We start from the raw sequence: 19,778 nt of genomic DNA, 5'->3' as shown, positions 1-19,778 counted from the left end.
ATATGATGTTGATTTGGGGTCATTTTGCAGAGTTCCACCTAATTTTCACTTATGATGCTTTTGAGGAATGATGTCGGGCTGTTGGTTGGTCTGTCCAGGACTGTGGTCTGGACTGAAATACTGTCCAGTAACACAAGTTGTCTCCAGTTTTAGGATTTGAAGTGGCTACAAGTTCAAAAACCTTTTTAAGTCCTTGCAGTAGTTGTTGGTGTGTTTGTGAAGGCCTAGTGATGGCCTCCAGGCATTTTAGTGGCCTACATCCTCTGTGCCTCTGCCTGTTGCAGCCTTCTCCCTCTGATCTTTACGCCTTTCACACGTATCAATCAGGGCACAGGACTTGGACTGTGCCTCATAAAGCCAGCTCAGTCCTCGGGGATGGGGTTGAGGGACACCTGTGGGAGGCCTGAGACTGGTCCCTAATGAACTTCCTCTTGCTTGAAGTACACAACTAATGTTAGTCACCCCCTACATGGGCGCCAACACACGCAGGAGAGCTAAGAAAAGCATCTGACACAATAAAAAAAAGTCAGTTCCCTAATTTGCAGCATGTGTCAGTGTTTACCGCACAGGACAAGCCAAGAGCAGACTTTCACATATGGGGAGCAGTTCTGCTATGTTTTTGTCCTTTTCTGTTTGAGAATCAAATATCAAGAAAAATATGAAAGCTTTTGTGAAGTTCAGAGAGTGCAGCAAAGCACTTAAGCTGTTTCTAGACACAGATTCCCACTGGGGACTGTAAAAGTTGTAATCAGTTTGGATAAAACCATCCACCCAGTTTCACAAGAGATGTTCCAATGGCTCTTGTGTTGCTCAAACAGGCCTTTAAAGGTGCTGCGTGCAACATTTAGCTCTCCAAATTAAGACCACATTTTCCATGGATGTTATTGCTTCCTGCCTTTTCTTCTTTCCCCTCCCTATTCCTGGCATTGCCCCATTAGTGCAAAAGGAAGAAGAGCTGACACAGCAATATAATATACACCAGAAATATACAGACAGATCCAATAGTAGATTTGTATTGTTCAGTGGTGATGGTTGAAGCAGTCTGGTGATATTTATTACTCTAAATTTAATGCAGCAGTGATTTACAGGGTCTTAATGTTTTGCGCCACATCTTCCTGAATAGGACCAGTGTGATGCCTGAAAAGATTCAGTAATTTACTCCAGTGTCTACAAACAGCACATAGAGAAGAGCAGGAACTCGAGAATTTTCTCCTGCTTTTCTCTGACATTTAACTTTTTTTCCTCCCCAGCAGTCTGAATCCAGCTGCTGAAGTCCAGCGCTAAGATGTCATACAACCACAACATTTTTCCTATGTGGGCGTACAGAGAGTTCAAATGAAGGAGTGAACCATGAGCAAAGAGCAGAAAAAAATCCCTCCAGTACTTCCCTCTAGCCGAAAAGCCCCATGGGGTTTTTTTTTTTCCTAATTTTATTTTTGTTTTGTTTTCTGGAAAACTAAAAACAGATAGTGTTTTTTTTTTTTTTTTACGGAAGAGGAGAGATATTATTATTACACTGTAACATTCACATAGTCACTCCGTTTTTTCTGCCTATTCAGCAAACTGTCTGCAGGTCAGCAGCGTCATCACGCACGCACACGCCCGCGCACAGATGCCGGGGCGCTAATCAGCCAAACCAAACTCTGCAGCCTATTTTCTCCTGCTTTTTTAAAGAAAGTACCGTAAGTTGAACTTTAGGTATCACACACACACACACACACACACACACACACACACCAGCAGCAGCACCAAAAGTAACATCAGATGCTTTTTTACAAATTAGTGCTTAGTACAGCACCAAGCGCCACTTACTTGTCAAGCACAAAGTAGAGGTCAAAAGCGCCCTGGCAGGAGCTCTCCTCCTCCTCCTCGTCTTGCAGCTCCGGCTCGGCTCTCGAAGATGGAGCGAGGAGCAAAAATAATCCGAACAAAACCAGAACAAGACGCATGTTCAACGAAAGTCTTATCCTGGGCAGGGGAGTCAAAGTTAATTCCTTTGCAGATGGAAATAAATAAAAAAAAAAAACGAGCCAAAAAATGTGTTAGTTGGCTTCTTACATCCCAGAGCCAGTTGTGAAAATAAAGTGGGGCAGAGATGAGACGGAGACAAAAGAGGATGCGGGCGGTGTTCCCACGTCTCGTTTGTTTTGAGCTCAGTTTACAGTGATGACCACCCTGCTCCAAATACCGGTGGAGATACTTAAAAAGTCAAAGTGTCAGATGAGCCAACTTGTATTTAGCAGCGGGAGAAATGCTCTTAAAAACAACCTGCACCGAAACAGATCCAAACCCTGGTCAAGTCAAGAAACGGGTACAATGATGGACCGGGTGGTTCGTTGGAAAGAATTGATAATAGTTTCCTGTCAAAGTGTCAACTGGTTTAAGTCTGCAAAAGCCAAATGCAGCTGGGTAATGCGCTGGAGGAACTGGGAGCCCGGGGGACAGCCTTGGCTAAAATGGACCAGGTTTCATGTTTCATCCTGAGGTGGAGAGAAAAAGAGGAAAATGGGTCATGATCCCATTTTGCGCGTCCCTCGCGTGGCAGGCGTGTATTTCGCGGGTAATCGGGGCAGGGCCAGATGGGACGATCCTTATATGTGAATTTACTGTCACTGCTTTACGCAGCACCTTAGCCAAGAGCAGCCTTTTCAGCCTGAACACATTTATGTGGATTTCATCCTCATTAAATCAGTGTTTGTTCGCTGTCTGATGCAGCAGGAGCCACGAGCAGCATCATTTCATAAAGCAGAGCCTGTACTGACAGTGAGGCAGATGTGAAATTACAAACATGTGTTTTGTTCTTGGAATTTAAGCAGAGGTCCCAGTTTTTTCAGTGCCGAGTCCACTGGGGAGTATACACACCCACAATAACACAATATCTGATAGTTTCAGCTTCTCCTTCAAGTGAAATTATATTTGTTTGAACTGGAAAGCAACTAGTTGTTGAACACGTGGATTTGGGAAACGTACGGGTGTTTTAGTTTAAAGTGGATATAAAGTGTTTGTATTTATTTTATGAAACTTTTATGACCTGAGCCAAGCTTTGTAAATCTAACAGCGGTGAAACACTTACATAGGATTTCTGACAGTGGTCCATCAAAAACACGTCTCCAAACCAAGACACGGTTTGACTAGCTCACATTAAGAGACGCCTAGTGCAGGTAAAATGACAAGTAACCTGACATGATGATAAGAAGGTGTGGTTTTTTATCTTTATTAGTTCTTTTCTGTCCTCCACAGAATTTGTTGCAATGATGGACAACAGAAAAAGTTTGTTGTATTTGGGTCCACTTACTCTTCTTCTGGGAAATCTTTATAAAACTGAAATAACTGAACTGAACTGTAATCTGCTGTCCTGTCACTTGTGACACAAACCAGGCAGACAAACTAGATTCCTAGAAACGATCAGCCTGGGCTGTTTCGTAGAGCGTTAAGCTTCAGGCCCTCTACTCCCTTCTGCACACATGCACTGTGCCCTCTAACCCCTCGGCCCCTGTTTAAAGTCTTAACTCATGTTGACTTATCCACATTTATCATTCTGATCCTTGTGGTTTACAAATAGATGTTCAGTGCTATCCACACCCCCATTCCTTGTCCTCAAATCCTCTAACATTTGTAAACTCAAGCCACTATATACAAACATATACACTAAATAAAAACAGTTCTAAGCTGTCTTTATGGTTCCTTAATTGTATTTTAGCAACAGGTTATTCCTCAGTCATTACCTGTTAATAGGAAATTGAATATATGAAATACAATAGAAATACAGACTGAAATAAATCAGTTTAAAGATTTAATAGATTAAGATTATTTGGTTACCTGTATGAAAGGGTCTCCAGTATGCACAGCAATTAATGAACTTCCCCTCTGTGGGACAAATAAAGGTTCTTCTTATCTTATCCTAAAAGTAGAGTTAGTTTGTGTCTATTATATTATTATCCACCAAAACTGTCACCTGTCCCTGGAGTTCTTGACATAATTACCATCAAACACAAATGTCCTGTCACTGACAAAGAACAGGGTTTGAAAAACCAGCACTGTAGCAGCCCTTACCGCAGATTGTGCTTGTGGTAAACTTCATTTTTAGTCTTAATAAAACCTTATATGCATTTTCTGTTGGATGATTCCTTCAAGACTTTGACCACAGCTTTGTCTATTCTGGTACAGATGTGGAAGTCCATATTTTTTCCATTGTTGGTGAACTAGTTTACACAATTTAGCAGCATCATGACGTTTTCTCTTTCTAGCTGTTGTTGGGGCTGAGAGTTGTATTCTAGGATACATGTATTTGTAAAATGTGAACAACACACAGTCAGTTGTGTATTTACATTACATTTACATTGTCTTTTACTGTGTCACCTGAAATTAATACAACTGAACTGCATAAAGGACATAAAGCATTTCTCATAAACAATAAGTACATGGATGTAATTATTTTCTTATATGAGTGTCAAGTAGATTATTTTATTGAGGTCCCGTTTCCAAATATCTCACATTATAAATGAATAGCCACCTCGTCTGAAAAGCATTTTTTTGTGTGTTTATTGAATTTGTTTCTTGAAATCTCAAAAATGCAATTTTTGAACTTTATTTTGTTTTACAACTCATGTTTGACACAAACATGTACACGCCCACTTCACAAATGAATTGCGTTGGCTAACAGCACCATTCATGTCAAACCCTTTGACAGCTTAAGTATCATTTGACAGAAATAAAAGCTACAAGGAAATCCTGTTGAACCTTTGCTCTACAGTACAAATTGGCTAAAATGGCTTAGGTTTTGAGAGAATTAATAACAGATTACGTTTTGTAATGCCTACATTCTTCACCTCTTAAACAAGTCTATATTCTCAAATTTGATACCATGTGGCTGCCAAAGCAGAAGGTATCGACCCCCCTGGATTTGTTCGGGAAGTTATTTACTTCTGGCCTGCAAAGTGCTTGTTTAAGATGCCCTTAGCTGTCTCAAGGGCAGCGTCAGCTGAGACAGGTATGTGAGGCGTGATGCCAGCTCTCTCCCAGGCAGGTCCAGCAGTAGTGTCAGAGTGGACGGTGGGGATGCTGAGGAAGATGTCAGTATCACCAACACGGAAGGTCTTGGGTGGGTGAGAGGTCCCGGCGGTTGTCTCTCCAATGATCATAGCACGGCCGAGCTTCTTCATGATGTAAACGAACTCCTCCGCGGCGCCTGCAGTTGCACTGCTGGTGAGGATGATGAGGCTCTTCTTGGAGCCATATCTTGTGCCTGAGGCCAAGTTTGACATGAAGGCAGAGTAAGATTACAAATGTGACATGGGTAAGGTAGAGTTAGTGCTACAGTGAAATGGGTTTGTTTGTTAGGAGGATAGAGTAAACTGCTCTACTGTGTTCTCCAGACAGCCTCTCGCTTTGTTAGCTAGGAGTCTGTGGCAGTTTGCATAGTAAGTAAAATATTGTAAGTAACCTGTGAGATCAGGCAGGGTCCGGAGCTCTGTGATGGTGCCAGATGGTCTGTCGTACAGCTTGTCCAACAAAATCTCCTTACCAGCATCAAAGAAGTAAGAGCAGAAGCCTGCAATAGCTGTTGTCGGGCCTCCAAGGTTGTTCCTGTAAATACAGTTAAAGAACAATCATACAAAAGGTAGACTCTATAAGCTCCATTTATACAGGTGTCTTGGCTGGTGTGGCAGGTGGATTTTGGATGGTTGTTACACTTTTAAACAACTACAACCTCTGTATTTGTGCTTAGCAGCTTAGCCAATGATTTGGATACCAAAATAGCCACAAAAAGTTTAGAATAGATCTGGCCTACTCTGTAAGTGTGATTATTTACCTGAGATCAACAATCATGGCATCGCTATTGACAACTTTGTTCCACACATGCTCAACAATAATCTGGGCGATGGCCTTGACCTCTTCAAAGTCTCCAAACATGTCAAAACGCAGATAGCCAATGTTGTTCTCAAATATGTTGGTGTGAAAAGAAACTTTGATCAGCTCAATGTACATCTCTGGAGAATAATTCTGGGGAGAAAGATGCAGAAAATGAAGATAACATTTGCATTAAAAGTATGTTTCGTACATTATTATGAGGAGTAAACATTGTTTACACTGTTTGAACTTTGGCAATAACATTTTCTTTAACAACTGGAAACCAATAATCTTATAAAAAGGTTTTCACCATAGGTGGCAGGGGTGGGGTGTCGCTGGTAGTTTTCAGGCTCTTGTCTCCAGAAAGAGTCCTTAAGTCATTGGACAGCTTCACCTCCAGATTGTTCTTGGAGACAACCATGCTGTATTCGTCATTTGCCAGGAGCCCTTTCAACCTTTCTGCAACATCAGCCCCAATATCTTCAAAGGCGTAGTTGTTAGCAATCAAGGTTGCTGATCCCTCAATGATGTCTGGAACTTCGGCACGGAGGTTGACAATCTTGATGGCAGTAGCTAGTGCATCCTCAGCATTGACCTCCACATCAGGAGTCACACCTGTAACTTCCCAAGTTGAGCCAGTGATGGGGTTGATGGACTTTGCAGTTGGCACAGTAACATAGAAGTCAGTGTCTGCTACTTTAATTTTACTGATTTTCACTGAACCCCCAGCAGTTTTCTCGCCCACAATGGTGGCCCTCTTCAGGTTCTGGAGACAGTAGGCAACATCCTCAGCAATGCCTTTGGTGTTTTTGCTTGTGAGGACAATTAGGGGTTTGGACATGTCATATCTATCTCCCAGCAGTGTGGACATAGAAAACAGCTTAGTGGTGGTGTTTGATGGACGGTCATACACGCTGTCAATATGAATCGGAGGCTCAGCTTCAGTGAAATAAGACACTATGTAGGGGATTCCCGTGATGTCCCCGCTGCCAGTGTAGCGCAAGTCAAAGATCAGAGCGGAAGTTGGTAGGATTTTATTCCAGACTAGGTCTATGAGCAACTGGCCAATCTTTTCAGCAACCTCCTCTCCAAGAATGTGATCGATCCTTAGATAACCAGTGTTGCCCTCCAGGATGTCGAGCTTGATGGAGGTTTGGAGAACAGCAATGAGCTGCTCAGGGGGCAAGGGAGGCATCTCTGGGGGAACCACAGGGACGTAGTTTGGCTCATAGGACACCTTCAGACGTGGGTCACTGATTGTGGTCTGGACACCAGTGCTGAGGACATTAGCCAGGGTTTCAGCGTCTGGGATGTTGAGAACGTCCGTGTTGCTGCTGGCTGCTTCAATTGCCTCCTTCATTCCAAGTAGCTTCTCCGGTGAGCAATAATTGTTCATGATGATGTTTGCCATATCAACAATGAGACTGGGGGCAAATGAAGCATTGGTAAAGAAAACATTTCCCCACACTAAGATTGATGCCACCAGGAACAGAACCTTTGCCATCGTCTTCAGTTTGGTTGAACAAAAAAATATAAATGAGTAAAGTGGCTGCTGACAAGCTGAACGTCCTTCTGAGACAAGCTTCTTTGTCAAATGGCACTGTTTGCACTGCAGGGCTTCTGTTAAGGTACACAGAAGAGGATTTAGCCCCACAGTAAACCTCTAATCGTATTATCTTGATTGCTTCTGTAAGGCAAGAACAACCAAGCCAAGTAGGTGTAGTAACAAGCAGGTGTTGCCAAAGATACTAATCTTCCATTTACATAAAGAATTCTGAGCACTGGTTAAAGCTATTGGTGAGGGCAAAATATCTAAAAACAGTGGTGAAAATATACATCCTATTTGAATATAAGTACATATACATGAAAATAATGTGTGGATTTTTTTTTTCAAATGAATACAAAAGAAAAATTTGAAATATGTCATTGTAGTGGATTGATAATTCAGCGCAGATCTATATGTGGCCAGTTTTTTGTATTCAAAGTGCAAAGTGCCTCTTAAATTGTGGAAAGTTAAGTACAAATAATTCATAACCAGTGACTTCTTTATTATTTTTTAACAATGGTTTAAATTTGATGGTAATTGTTCAGTTGGTAGTAGTCTCTGATGTAAAAGTAAATAGCAAATTTAGGTTTGCTTGGTACTTGCTCCCTCTGCTGGTTTTGGAGAGAAACAACAGAAAAGCAGAGACCTTGTTACGACAGGCTCAAAAACACAGGGCAAAGGAAAAAAAAGCAAATAATGATTCAAAAACAGTAGGTATACCGCATGACAATCACAAAGGTCTTAAGTAATTATTCAGAAGTAAATATGTTCCCTTAATTTATGCATCCATTTTTAAATTCTTGGCATTCTTTGCTACACCACATGTCTGGAGGGCTTGATTGATGGTAATGTATTTAGAAAACAAGAAAATGTTGTCTCTGTGTGTGTGTTAACAGTTGAACGTTTGTTTTCTTTTCCAGAACAGTAAGGACAACCAGGTGACCACAGTAAACAGTCCTGGGTCTTTGCCACAAAGGAGGTAGGTGTTGAATGCACAGATGATGTGCACGATGTTGGAGTAATTGTCACTATGTGTGAAAATGAAATGCTTCACAAGCTTAATCATGTTCCAGATGCCTGAGCCACGTGGTTTGGCCTCATGAACTCATTGGCGTTTAGATACCAGCTCCCCCCACCAACAAAGTTCCCATTTGAGCATCTATGAAAAGTTGACAATGAAACTTGAAGGGAAACACCACAACAATGGCTTAAGTGATAAAAATAGACTGAGTCAACAATGCGTTAATGAAAAAGGCCAACTGAGCCAATAATTTTCATGGCATTTCAAAGACAATAAGATGGGATTGCTTTGCTCATTACTGGGGCTGTTTTAAGACATTTCATCTCGAAGAATGTGTCAGGGTCTGTTGCAACATATTCCCTCATTAGTCTTGTCACAGACGTTTCAGCTCTGATAAGGACATGTCACTGACTTCAAGTGTTTACAAAACTGACACACTGCAGTGAGAAAAAAGACTTGGTCTGAATGGCAATTTTCTTTTCTTTTTTTTTCTTTATATTTTACCAGGACAAATATATAAATATAGAAAGACCGATTTACACCTATGGGAAAAATAAAGCCCACAGTAATCTCAAAGTGTAAGGAATTGTACTAAAGCTTTTGCCGGAAACAAAGAAGAGAATGGTGAACGCATGTTTGATCACACACCCAAATGCAAATTTCCCAGCTGGCAATCCTAGAGCTGCAAATATCCACAATCTGAAAGTGACACTTTCAAATGTATCATTGTTTAACAGCTATTTCGTATGGAGAGGGGACTATGCCTGCTGGCCACATATAGAGTGTATCAGCACCAGATAAAAAATATGTTACACTCAGTTGTAATCTTGATAACTGAGAGCAAATTAAACCAAATATTTTACTCATCCAGTCCTAGCAGGTGTTGTCCCTTTAACAAGCTTTATAAAAATGTTACTTGTTTTCGTGAAGTTGCTGTGCATGTCTTGAAGTTAGTCACTCACATTACTCTTAAACTTAACTGCACTTGTGCTGTGGTTTGCTCAGTACTGCCCAGACTGTCATACAGGTTTCTAGGCTGAAATACTCATATTCAACTCACATTTCATTTGCAAATGAAAAAGTTGTCTGCACAACATTCAATGAATTCTGAGGAGACTTTTAATTGAGAGCTGTTTGCTGTTTGATTTTTGTGTCAAATATGGTTGGGAAAGACCTAGAGACATCATGCGACACACAGTAGAGTAAAAACTTGCTTGATTATTCCTACACACAGACAGAAGCAAACTTACTTATAGATTTGGCAGATTGCAACTGTTTTAGAAATTCTGTATAATTTGTCAGATCAATCAAACAAACGTCAGCCCCTCATACAAACCTTATAGTCATGCTTACTTTGTCAATGAATGTAGCACTAAAGGCGATGATTGTTCAATTATTTATTTATTTATATAAAATTACAGATTATCCTTTGGCTTCTTATGCTATTAACAAACAAGAAATTGTAGTTTTCAAAACCAATTTTTTATGTTTACTACAGTACTTTTGTTGATAATATTTATTAGGTAAGACAAAGACAGACAGTGACATAATTAAGTTTGTATGTACATATAACCACTTTTAAATACAAAATTTAAAGATGTCTGTGCCCTGGTCTTCATAGTGGCGATAACATTAAACAAAAAAACCCCAAAACATAATCTTACCAATAGTCATGCAGGGTGCAGGTTCCTATAAGGGTCCAGTGCAGCACAGGTATGTACTATGGAAAATAGAAGTATAATAACACATTTACACATTTACCTGTTGGTGTTTCTACTATCACGATGCATTGGCAACGCAGTTTTTGAGTTTCAGCCTCTCTGTTAGCATTACATTTAAATGGAGTAACATAAACTGTAGATGGTGCACCGTTTTAATGCTCCAGAACAGTAACAGAACAGTAACTTTTATTTTATGCATTGCATGACCAACATTTTATTTTTTTATATTAGTGATGTGACATTCTGTACGCTGTTACATGAGAATGGTTATTTGGCAACGGTGGGTGTTATTACGACCAATCACCTGTGAACATCTGAATGACTTGAATGAAAAGCAGCATTTTTATCACCTGTGCTACCACTCACCACCACTCAGCCTAACTACCTACAGCCACACTCTGCCACCTTCATCTCTTCATACAGGTATCTTATAGTGAGACGTCCGTTCTCCTGATACATAACTGTGATGGGGTCCAGCTTAATGGGAACACAGCATGCCATGTTGGCCTTCTTGGGGTCCCTGATATTGATCAGCGTCTGGATGAGGGCGTGTTTGGATGGGGTTGATTCGTCTGTCAGAGGGTGATAGCAGAGGCCCCGACATTCAAAGGCGTCATATTCTGGAGGTGCTACTATCCAGCTGTCCCAGCCAATGTCTTTAAAGATGACCTTGAGAGAGGTCCGCCGGCAGTATTCCCTCTCTGCTTTTCTTTTCTTTCTCCGTGGATGCTGAGCTTCCAGGATCTCGTTTGGAAGCTGCTGTCCTCTGATCCAGTCGGCACCTGAGTGTAAGATGGCTTCTTCTTCATGGAGGATCATCTCTCTTAGCTCTTTTTTTGCCTCCTTTCTTCTGTTACCAAGATCATTTGAGAAGACAATTAAAGCTGCTGATGTGTTATCTCCAATAGACGTGCTCATATTAAAACAACCTGTTTCTTCTTCTCGACTATCAGAAGCCCCACAGTCCTTTCTATCCACCAAAATATCAAAAACCAATGTTCCTTGGCCTGACTTGATCCAGTTCTGAATAGCTGTGGTCACATCAAATGTCTCCCACAGGTCCTGCGAGCCTGTCACATCTTTACCAAGTAGTAGTTGGGTCCTGAAAGTCAAATCATTGTAATCCACTTCATAGACTTTAACGGTAGCCATAAAACTATGGGATGTGACCTTTGACCCAGCATCTGGGAAAAAGAAGAGCTGTAGTTCAGCAGTGGTGATTTTCTCGTGGTTAGGAATGCTGACGTTAAACTGCAGCCTGTGTTTTGATTTTGTCTCATTTGTCCCAGAGAGAGTGATATCTGTTGGAGAGATACAAAATCATATTATTTTTCTAAAACAGCAGCTGAGATGCACTGACATGGAAGCACATAGATTAAAGTGGAACTTTAACACTTGGGAATGTCTTATTCCCATGAATGATCTTACTTTGTCATGTCAAAATAAATTCTGTTCACATACCTTGGACAGTGAAGCTTCGTATGACATCAGACTGAGGGATTGCCAAGCTGTCCGAGGCATACTTGTTGTAGAGCTCCATCATGAACTGAGGAGGGTAGATCTTGCTGTGCTCCTGAGGGACATCTGACAGGTTGAGTTTCCTTAAAAACCCCTCCTTCATGGTTCCCAAGAGGTTTTCCATCCTCGAGTCCATGTCTTCTTCCTCCAGAAGGTCCTCCTCTGACAGCTCAGAGTAGAATCCCTCACTTTGGATGTCATTATTGAGAGGTTTGCAGGTGCAGGAGCCAGTAGAAATGACCAGACTCAAGCACACTTGAAAGAGAAATGCTCTAGTGCTCTGCATTTTAAAATCAAATCCTTTCTAATTCACTGAATTGGTACTAACTTTACCTCTTTCCCAGCTTGAAAACAGACTTTGCGGTGGCAAGGTTTGAAAATGAAGATCCCCCGTACAAGGACCACAGTCCTGATGTCCGCTCTCATGCTCCCAGTGTAAACAGGGAGACTTGTGTCAACCAAAATAGTGGCTTGGCCATGCTTATCATGTCATTGATGCCATTTTTAAGCTTTGTTATCATCAGGGCTAGCTGCTAATGAAGACACTGTAAACACTTGGTGATAATGAGGGTGATGCTGGAAACTGCGAGGTTACTGACAAGCAGAAATTGCCATAAAACGGCTTTTCCCAGCTTGAGGGTGAAACTGTTGAGGCCAGTGGAAACAAAACGACTTAAAGAAACAAAACAGAACATTGCATCCATTGCACCAAGATTATTGTTGTTTTTATTTGGCAGCCAACCGCTCTACTGTGGAGATCACACATCCTGCAAATACCGAGTTATGGTCAAAATGGATGACTAATCCCTACTGATAAGGAAGATAATTTATTTGACAGACCCCTCAGTTACAAATGCAACAAGTGTGTGGCCTGAGTTATGCCTACAGTTTTTGCGTCAGCCTACTGCTGTTAACCACTGCTTTAAGCTTAATGATGGATGAAGAACTAATTACTTGTAGACTGTTTTTCCTCTGTAATAGGAATATATGTTAACTTACCTTACACCTTTCACATCATTATAATAAATTATTTCTGGAGAATCAGTTGGACACTTTACACAAGTATAATCTTATTAAACAGGTAAATACAGCCAGTTATGGCTTAAACTACAGTAAGTGACACTATTATTATAGCACATTTCTCTAACTACAGTCAGCTCTGTCTATATATTGTCCCAGATGAAAAATCACAATGAAGCTGATAATGTTCACTCATGATTTGATTAAGCTGCTGTAGTGGAAGAGAGTAATGATCCAGGGAAATCACAAAGCACTGTATTGTTTACCTCACTGTAGTTTCTGTGGTTGTCATGACATGTGGTAAACTTAAGAAGCTGAATCACCATAGACTGTGAGTACAGCAGCAGCGCTGTCAACTAAGACAAGAGTGGCAGCTCTTCTCCTGCAGTCAAAGCAATAGAGCGAACTGCTGAAACCAGTTGCTGTGCGAAAGCAACTTTAATGCCAACATCAACATATGACCATGCTCATGATGCTCCACCTCTACATCCTGTAAGTCCTAGATGGATAATGGGATAGCAGGACTCTCTCTGCGTTCCTGTGAGGGTTTGGGACCAAACCATAAGCCAGTGTATCTTGGGACATTGGCCCGATTCGGCCTATCTTGGAATTTCTGTCTTCCACTCATGCAGTCGCTTAGTTGTTGGTTCATGCCGGGTTTCATGAAAATGCCTTCATTATGACCCTTTCAAGCTTTGAAGAGTTCCTCTTTATGGAGTCAATCAATGATGAAAGACTGCGACAAAATCTACTGGCGTGGATACAGCAAATAATGTAGGCATGCAGGACAAAAACAAACACAGCAGGGGAAACCAGACTGAGAAAGTTCTTTTAAGTACTTTACTCCTCTCATTACTGGGTTGAAAATATGTGGTAAAAACCTAATATAATATAATGTAATAATAAATGTTGGGGCTTGGCCAACAGCCTTTGCTGTTTGATCAGTAATGCTGGTATTTTTTTTTTCACACTGGCCAGTGTGCCAGTTGTTTTGTCCCTATAGTCAAAGCTCTTTTACTTTCAAGGCAAGAAGTTCAGAATTTACTGGTTATCATGATGTGGACGGCTCTGAAACATTTAGAACATGTTGTTCTCAAAACAGCTTTAATTATTGCTGCAAACACAACACTTTCACTATTATTACCATGTAAAGTTTATGTGCTAACAAATATTTGGCTACGTGTCCAGTAGACATGGAGCAACCATTTGCTTGAGGTCAAGCTTCTTTCAAAGTGACTAACTCCTTGTAATTTTGTTTTGATTTCCAACTTCTGAGGGAAATACCTGACTATTTAGCTGCTAAATGCTTCACTATGGTCACCAGCTAGATGATAGCTTTGTGCCTCTGTTGTTTGTAAGAGTAAAAAGTTGCAGGGCATTAAAACCAAAACAAGGAGCTGAAAGGTGCTAAAAAAAAACTTCATATAGCTGAGGGGAACAACAGAGTTAGTGATAATATATATACCACTATTGCATTGATTTAAATGTAACTCCCTGTCAGCACTGTAGTAATGCTAAACTAAACAAAAATGAACATGAATTAAATCTAATATATTGAAATGTAAATACAGATTTTTCAGACTTTGATACAATTGGCTGTCATTTCTTTAAAATAGCAAAACTAGCATTATTGACCATTTGACTAATATCAGCTGAATGTTGAATAAAATACAACTAATGTGTAAAATCAGATTATTATGTAAAATACATATATGGTATACATATATACAACAATCTTTTACTTTATGTACAATCCAGTTTATTTCCAAACCAAGCAATACATAATGTCTGTGTTTTGTTAAAGCACATATCATATTATTATTTAATAACATTTAAGCCATGTGTATTTATACAAGGGCTGATACATACATATCCCCTTTATAGATGCAATGGAGATCTACCATTATTACTGTACATATTATAAACTGTACATATAATTTTAGATACACAATATTTATATAATAAGGTGAAATTCTGGAGAGTCATAGGAAGTACTTCAACTTTTTGATTTAAACATTTTATGTCTGTTCAACTTTCCCAAAATGCACAGCAGGTGGCAGCAACGCACCATTTGTTTACTCTTCATTTCTCTTACTTTAAACAGTTGATGACAAAATCCGCTCCTTTTATATAAGTTATAAACAAATGACTACTGAAATATATTTGAAAGAAGATATTACCTCTTATGCACGAATAACATTTCTTGCTAACATATAAGGAGGCTTTAAATTTTAACTAAATAGTTTCTCACAAAAGTACCATTTAGTTTGCATTAGTAACTACAGTATTTACAGGACAAAGGTTGGTTAATTTGGTGGACTGTAAATATGCTGCCATGCAGGGTCTGTGTCCAGAATCCTGTCATTCTATGTGTCCAAAACTCAATTCTGAAGTCTGATAGCCAGCAGCAATCAGCAGAAGATGTTCATGCCACAAGAGTTCAGAAATTATTGAGCTAAATCAGGTACAATACAATTCCAAAACAAGGCTCAGAACAGAGAAAATCAAGTCTTATCCATTACTGAAACAGGGAGAGATCTCTCCAGATGTGCACATGTGATAACAAAGGACTGGGAAATAATGACTTTTGTAGTCAAGTACACTTCTTTAAGTTTTAGATAAGATGAGAAAAATTATTAACCTGGGCCACGTGGAGAAAAATGCATTAATGAAATCTGTTTCACAAAACAAGCAGGAAAGAGTTGAGTCAGTGTCCATTCATGACAGAGACTAGTCCAGGAAATCGGAAAATAGTTCTCAAACTGAGGCACAACTACAGCCATTGCTGGTATAGTTTATTCTCAGCCGTCCTCTTGTGTTGGCACTCTTAGATAAATCATCTGAAATACCCTCCCGCTATGTGCTGAGTCTACATTAATGTCCTCTTCACTGTCTTTGATTGCATTGATTGCAGTTTCAGTGGCTCCAGTCCTATCGACAGGCACAGGTATCCACGGACATGCCAGGATAAACCTTAAGCACCATATTCCTGTTTGGATCGAGGAAAAGTACACTGAGAGGACTCATTTTTTCTGGAACGCAGCACGGTTCAGGAACACCCGGTATGATCCCCACAGCTCTGACGATGCTCTGGATGGTGGCGTGATTGGAGGGCCGTAGCACCTGAGAAAATATGTGACGGCAGAATGGATTTTTATTAAAACAACACAAATCCATGATAATTGTTAAATTAAAGACAGAAATTTTAACCACTTGGAAAAAAAAAAAAACAACTTATTGATGCTCATAGAAGTGAAAACTTAAAACCTGATCTATGATGCAGCATTTGAGTAGTGTGGAGAATTTTGAATCTGATTGTTGGCCATGCTGTACATATATCGATCCGTGTTTGCTTTTGGAAGTACGGCTAGCACTTTGCATAGTAGCTCACTTACGTGTGTGTGTGCTTGTGTGTGTGAGTGTGTGAAAAGGTGGATGAGAGGCACACTGTAAAGTGCTTGTTTTAATGTCAAAATCTTCAGCAGTTATAGTTAATGTAAGTCCAGTAAGATGAGTTTCTTACTTTAGGGATGGGGAATCCACAAGTCCCGGCACAGTAGTAGGCATCAAATGACTTTGGCGCCAAAACCCACTCGCTCCAGCCAATATCAGCAAAGTCCACCCTGAGGTACCTTCTAGCACAAACCCTGGGCTCACTCCATTGTCGTCTCCTGGCCTTCTTCATCGTCCTCTCGTCGAAGCTCAGCACCTGGGGCTTACTCAGGCCCTCGCTGTTCTCCTGGCCCTGCTTTCTTCCCGATTTGACTGCTGCTTTAGCTTTCGCAGGGAAATATGTGTTCTGCCACAGTTCATGATTCTTCAAGGTGTTGAACTGAACCTCTGGGATGTCATTAGTTTGGATCTGGAGGTGAAGTTCCCTCCGGATCCTTGAGGCTGAGGCAGAGGAGGATGCGTCGTCTCCTACAGGGAAGGGCCCATACCGCTGAAGTGACATAGCCACACTGTTTGGCTCATCTATAGCTTGATCATCTGCGTATACCAAGATATATGGTAGGTTGGCTGGAGAGAGGCGTTCTTGTCCCTGAGGGCTCCTCTGATTTACCCGAGCCACTCCAAACCCTATATCAAACTCCACTGTTACCACAAGCTCTTTGACATCCCTGGCATGTTTCACCACTGCTGTTATGTCCCTTGTTTGCCAAGAGCCTTTCTTGAATGGAGCCAGAGTTATGTTTCCCAGTAGTGTTGCAAAAGCTGAGTTTGTGGATGATCCATGGAAGAGGAGCTGTGTGGAGGGAGAATGGGGGTGCTGGAAGCTGCCAGATGGGTGGCGAGGCCTTCGGGAACGCCACGGTCGCTGGTGGTGACGCTTGTGGAGGAAGTGAAAAGAGGCAAAGAGGATGATCTCTGAATCTTGGATGGATGACAAGTTGAACTGGAACATTTCTTTGCCGTGCAGAACTCCTTTGGAATATGAAAAGAGATTAGAAGAAGAAAAGACCAGTAAAACAAGTTTTTCAAGTCAAGATACTTGGGGAAAAACAGGGGAAAAACAATCTTATTTTCATCTTGTCTTCCATGTTTTTCTAATTTTTGTAAAAGCTTCAAATATGGATTCATAAACACTAATGTGCTTACTAGTTCAACCACACAGATGTTTTATTAAACAGATGCAGCCCTGAGGGAGCATCTCTCTCTGAAATGAACAATAAAGACGACTGAAGCGATCAAGTTCCTGCCTTGAACCTTTTCCCCCTCTCTTCTTTTCTCTGCTTTATCATTCTCAGTCTGGCCTGTGTGGCTGACATGAATAAAAGCATCCAATATATCTTCTGCACAGTGTTTCTCAACACATCTGACTGACACAAGCAGCAGCATGGAAAATATTAAGCACAGCACGATCAAGTGCCTGCCTCACGCATGACCAAAAACCTCATCTAGATCGTTCTATACTCTTGAAGTTGAACCTCACCTCCCACACTTCCACCACAGCCTGAAAGACAAACATTGGACCGGTCCAGTAAGTCTATCATAGGCATATGGAAATGCTTATAGGAGAAAGAGTTCCTCTGAGGCTTTTCGCTGTGCAGCTAGTGTCTGGGTGTGATAATAGGCTCTTGTCTTCTACCTAGACTCTTACACCTTCTGGGGAATGACAGCGCTTAAGACTTTAAAAAGTTCAGTAAATCCCAACACAGACGGAGCATGGAGGTGAGGATATTTAGCGCAAAACCAAAGCAAAGGCTTCTGTGTAACTGACAAAACACCTGCGCTGATAGGATGTTTTGGGACGTCCTGCAGATGAGAAACTGGTATTATTTCTCAAGTTCAACTTTCTGCATTTTGTTATTCATTTTCAGTTTGTGAAAATCTGTAATGAAATGTGAAACAAAAACACATTAGATTACAGTAATCTAGAGTTTCATTCAAGTAGCCTAAATAATATATATATATATATATATATATTAAATATATATACATTCAATGTTATGGGGTAAATTAGGTAAAACGCTGTTATGCTGATTCATTTGGATCATATTTAAACTGCTTATAGACACAAAAATGTCATTTTTAATGCTTGTGTTCAGTTATTATGAACTTGGCAACACATAATTATACTTAAAAATTACTTAAAACAGCTGTGAAATATAGCAATGTCTTTTTATTTATTTATTCCCATTCAATTTTAGTTGATAAAAAACAAAAATGTAAGTAAATATATCTGAGGGACGTTTAATCTGATTGTTAAGCAAAAAATAATAAAACCGTAAAACATTCGACTTTTGTAGCTGCGTGCAAAGATGTACGTATTATTGTATTTTGGCTGGATAAACCGATTCTGTTCAGCATGATAACGTCATATTTATGGAAACAATAAAGCCGTGTGGTCACTCACTCGGTACGGCTTTAAAACTTCTCACAGTGTTTCCGTCTCTCTGGCTCTGCGGCTCTTTGCTGTACTTCTCGTACACTTTGAACATGCTGATGGAGACCATGTCCCGGTTTGCGCTGTCGTGCGCAAAGACGCGCTGCTCTACAGCCGGAGCAGCTTCTGCACCTTGACGCACGGCTCTAATCAGATCCTCCGACACGAGTTTACCCCAGATGGACTCCAGAATCAGAAATAGATGCAGAATGTGAAAAACCCGGTTGATCATGGCTGGTGTTAAAAAAAAAACAACACTCCCAATCAAAATAAACTTTTGTATGTTTTGTGTAAAAAAATAGAATGAAACAATAGTTCCTTTCTTATTTTTCTCCAGTATCCAGGTAATCCGTGTCAGACTCGCACTAAACGGTTCATGGTCTACAGCTGTTTCCACAATGGGAGGAGACCGGGGATGGACGCATACATGAAGCGCTGCTGCTGAATGACAGATGGTGACGTCCCGGAGCGCACAGCCAACGAGAGTCACGCAGCCTTTTAGGTGAGCTGCTTTACTGTATTGATTTGCACCAAAGTTTAGAAAAGAAGAGCTTCCCAAGAGACTAATTACTGTGAATATATTTACAGTAAATGTTATACAATTAAAGTCTGCAGCATCATTCAACCCTATTACTAAATTCTAATCCTAAAGCCATAGGCAGACGTAGAGATGTTATCAGAGGCTTTAAAGTGTGCCATAAAATTTACAAGAAATACACATGATTGGTGTGATGTGTTCATGCCCAAATTATCCAGAAGTTGGCTTTCTAAGGAATAGGATTTATTTATTTATTGACTTGGCTGACAAAGTGAGGCTGGTGATGGGAGTAGAAGATGTGTAAAAAGATGAATCTATGGACTAAGTCGAAAAAAAGGGAGATTTACTCAAGACATCATGGTTAAACACTTATCTCTTCTATGCAGTTTACATCTATCTGTTTCTCGTGGGTTTGTCTACAATTTCAAAAATAAAAGTTTTATCTTTTGTGGTAGACAAGCAGGTAGTTTTGTTTTTATTTGTTTTAAGATTTTCAATCCCTTCAATACTAGTTCCCCATCAACTGATTGAAAAATGAAAAAGCATAATCTTATTGATGAATTGATGAATATTGTAGCCAGTGTAGCATGTATAGAAATTTGGTAGCGCAGAAACAAGGGTTATCACAGCTCCATTGTTTTCTCTGTACTGTGGATTTTAGTCCATCTGGAAGTTTA

At 40.4% G+C, this 19,778-nt stretch overlaps 4 protein-coding genes across 4 annotated transcripts in view; all 4 read right to left on the bottom strand.

Moving 5' to 3' along the window:
- Nucleotides 1-2,472, bottom strand: part of antxr1c (ANTXR cell adhesion molecule 1c) — a 30,767-nt gene extending 28,295 nt beyond the window's left edge. Inside the window, exon 1 of the mRNA XM_026316137.1 lies at nucleotides 1,813-2,472. Coding sequence (XP_026171922.1) covers nucleotides 1,813-1,949 — 137 coding nt within the window. The 5' untranslated portion in view covers nucleotides 1,950-2,472. The remainder of the gene's footprint in view (nucleotides 1-1,812) is intronic.
- A 2,447-nt stretch (nucleotides 2,473-4,919) lies between these two features.
- Nucleotides 4,920-7,354, bottom strand: rbp3 (retinol binding protein 3). Its single transcript, XM_026316359.1, has 4 exons — nucleotides 6,161-7,354; nucleotides 5,813-6,003; nucleotides 5,444-5,586; nucleotides 4,920-5,245 (listed from the first exon to the last, which is right to left on the bottom strand). The coding sequence occupies exons 1-4, from the start codon at nucleotides 7,352-7,354 to the stop codon at nucleotides 4,920-4,922; spliced, it is 1,854 nt and encodes a 617-aa protein (XP_026172144.1).
- Nucleotides 7,355-10,519: 3,165 nt separating this feature from the next.
- Nucleotides 10,520-12,047, bottom strand: gdf2 (growth differentiation factor 2). The gene is made up of 2 exons (XM_026316020.1): nucleotides 11,600-12,047; nucleotides 10,520-11,439 (listed from the first exon to the last, which is right to left on the bottom strand). The coding sequence occupies exons 1-2, from the start codon at nucleotides 11,940-11,942 to the stop codon at nucleotides 10,520-10,522; spliced, it is 1,263 nt and encodes a 420-aa protein (XP_026171805.1). The 5' UTR covers nucleotides 11,943-12,047.
- A 2,402-nt stretch (nucleotides 12,048-14,449) lies between these two features.
- On the bottom strand, nucleotides 14,450-18,945 carry gdf10b (growth differentiation factor 10b). Its single transcript, XM_026314766.1, has 3 exons — nucleotides 18,534-18,945; nucleotides 16,200-17,101; nucleotides 14,450-15,799 (listed from the first exon to the last, which is right to left on the bottom strand). The coding sequence occupies exons 1-3, from the start codon at nucleotides 18,793-18,795 to the stop codon at nucleotides 15,608-15,610; spliced, it is 1,356 nt and encodes a 451-aa protein (XP_026170551.1). The 5' UTR covers nucleotides 18,796-18,945; the 3' UTR covers nucleotides 14,450-15,607.
- Between the last annotated feature and the right edge of the window lie 833 nt (nucleotides 18,946-19,778).

The sequence above is a fragment of the Mastacembelus armatus genome, chromosome 19 (genome assembly GCF_900324485.2).
Source record: "Mastacembelus armatus chromosome 19, fMasArm1.2, whole genome shotgun sequence".
NCBI classification, from domain to species: domain Eukaryota; kingdom Metazoa; phylum Chordata; class Actinopteri; order Synbranchiformes; family Mastacembelidae; genus Mastacembelus; species Mastacembelus armatus.
The sequence above is the reverse complement of the archived record's forward strand: the minus strand, read 5'-3'. Positions and strand labels throughout refer to the sequence as shown.

Coding starts and splice junctions, on each gene's coding strand:
- rbp3 (XM_026316359.1), bottom strand. CDS start 7,354: ATGGCAAAGGTTCTGTTCCTGGTGGCATCAATCTTAGTGTGGGGAAAT. Junction 6,004..6,160: donor CCCCACCCCTGCCACCTATG/GTGAAAACCTTT, acceptor CTTTCTCCCCAG/AATTATTCTCCAGAGATGTA. Junction 5,246..5,443: donor GACCCTGCCTGATCTCACAG/GTTACTTACAAT, acceptor ACTTGGCCTCAG/GCACAAGATATGGCTCCAAG.
- gdf2 (XM_026316020.1), bottom strand. CDS start 11,942: ATGCAGAGCACTAGAGCATTTCTCTTTCAAGTGTGCTTGAGTCTGGTC. Junction 11,440..11,599: donor ACGAAGCTTCACTGTCCAAG/GTATGTGAACAG, acceptor TCTCTCCAACAG/ATATCACTCTCTCTGGGACA.
- gdf10b (XM_026314766.1), bottom strand. CDS start 18,795: ATGATCAACCGGGTTTTTCACATTCTGCATCTATTTCTGATTCTGGAG. Junction 17,102..18,533: donor AAGTTTTAAAGCCGTACCGA/GTGAGTGACCAC, acceptor CATATTCCAAAG/GAGTTCTGCACGGCAAAGAA. Junction 15,800..16,199: donor GTGGATTCCCCATCCCTAAA/GTAAGAAACTCA, acceptor ATATTTTCTCAG/GTGCTACGGCCCTCCAATCA.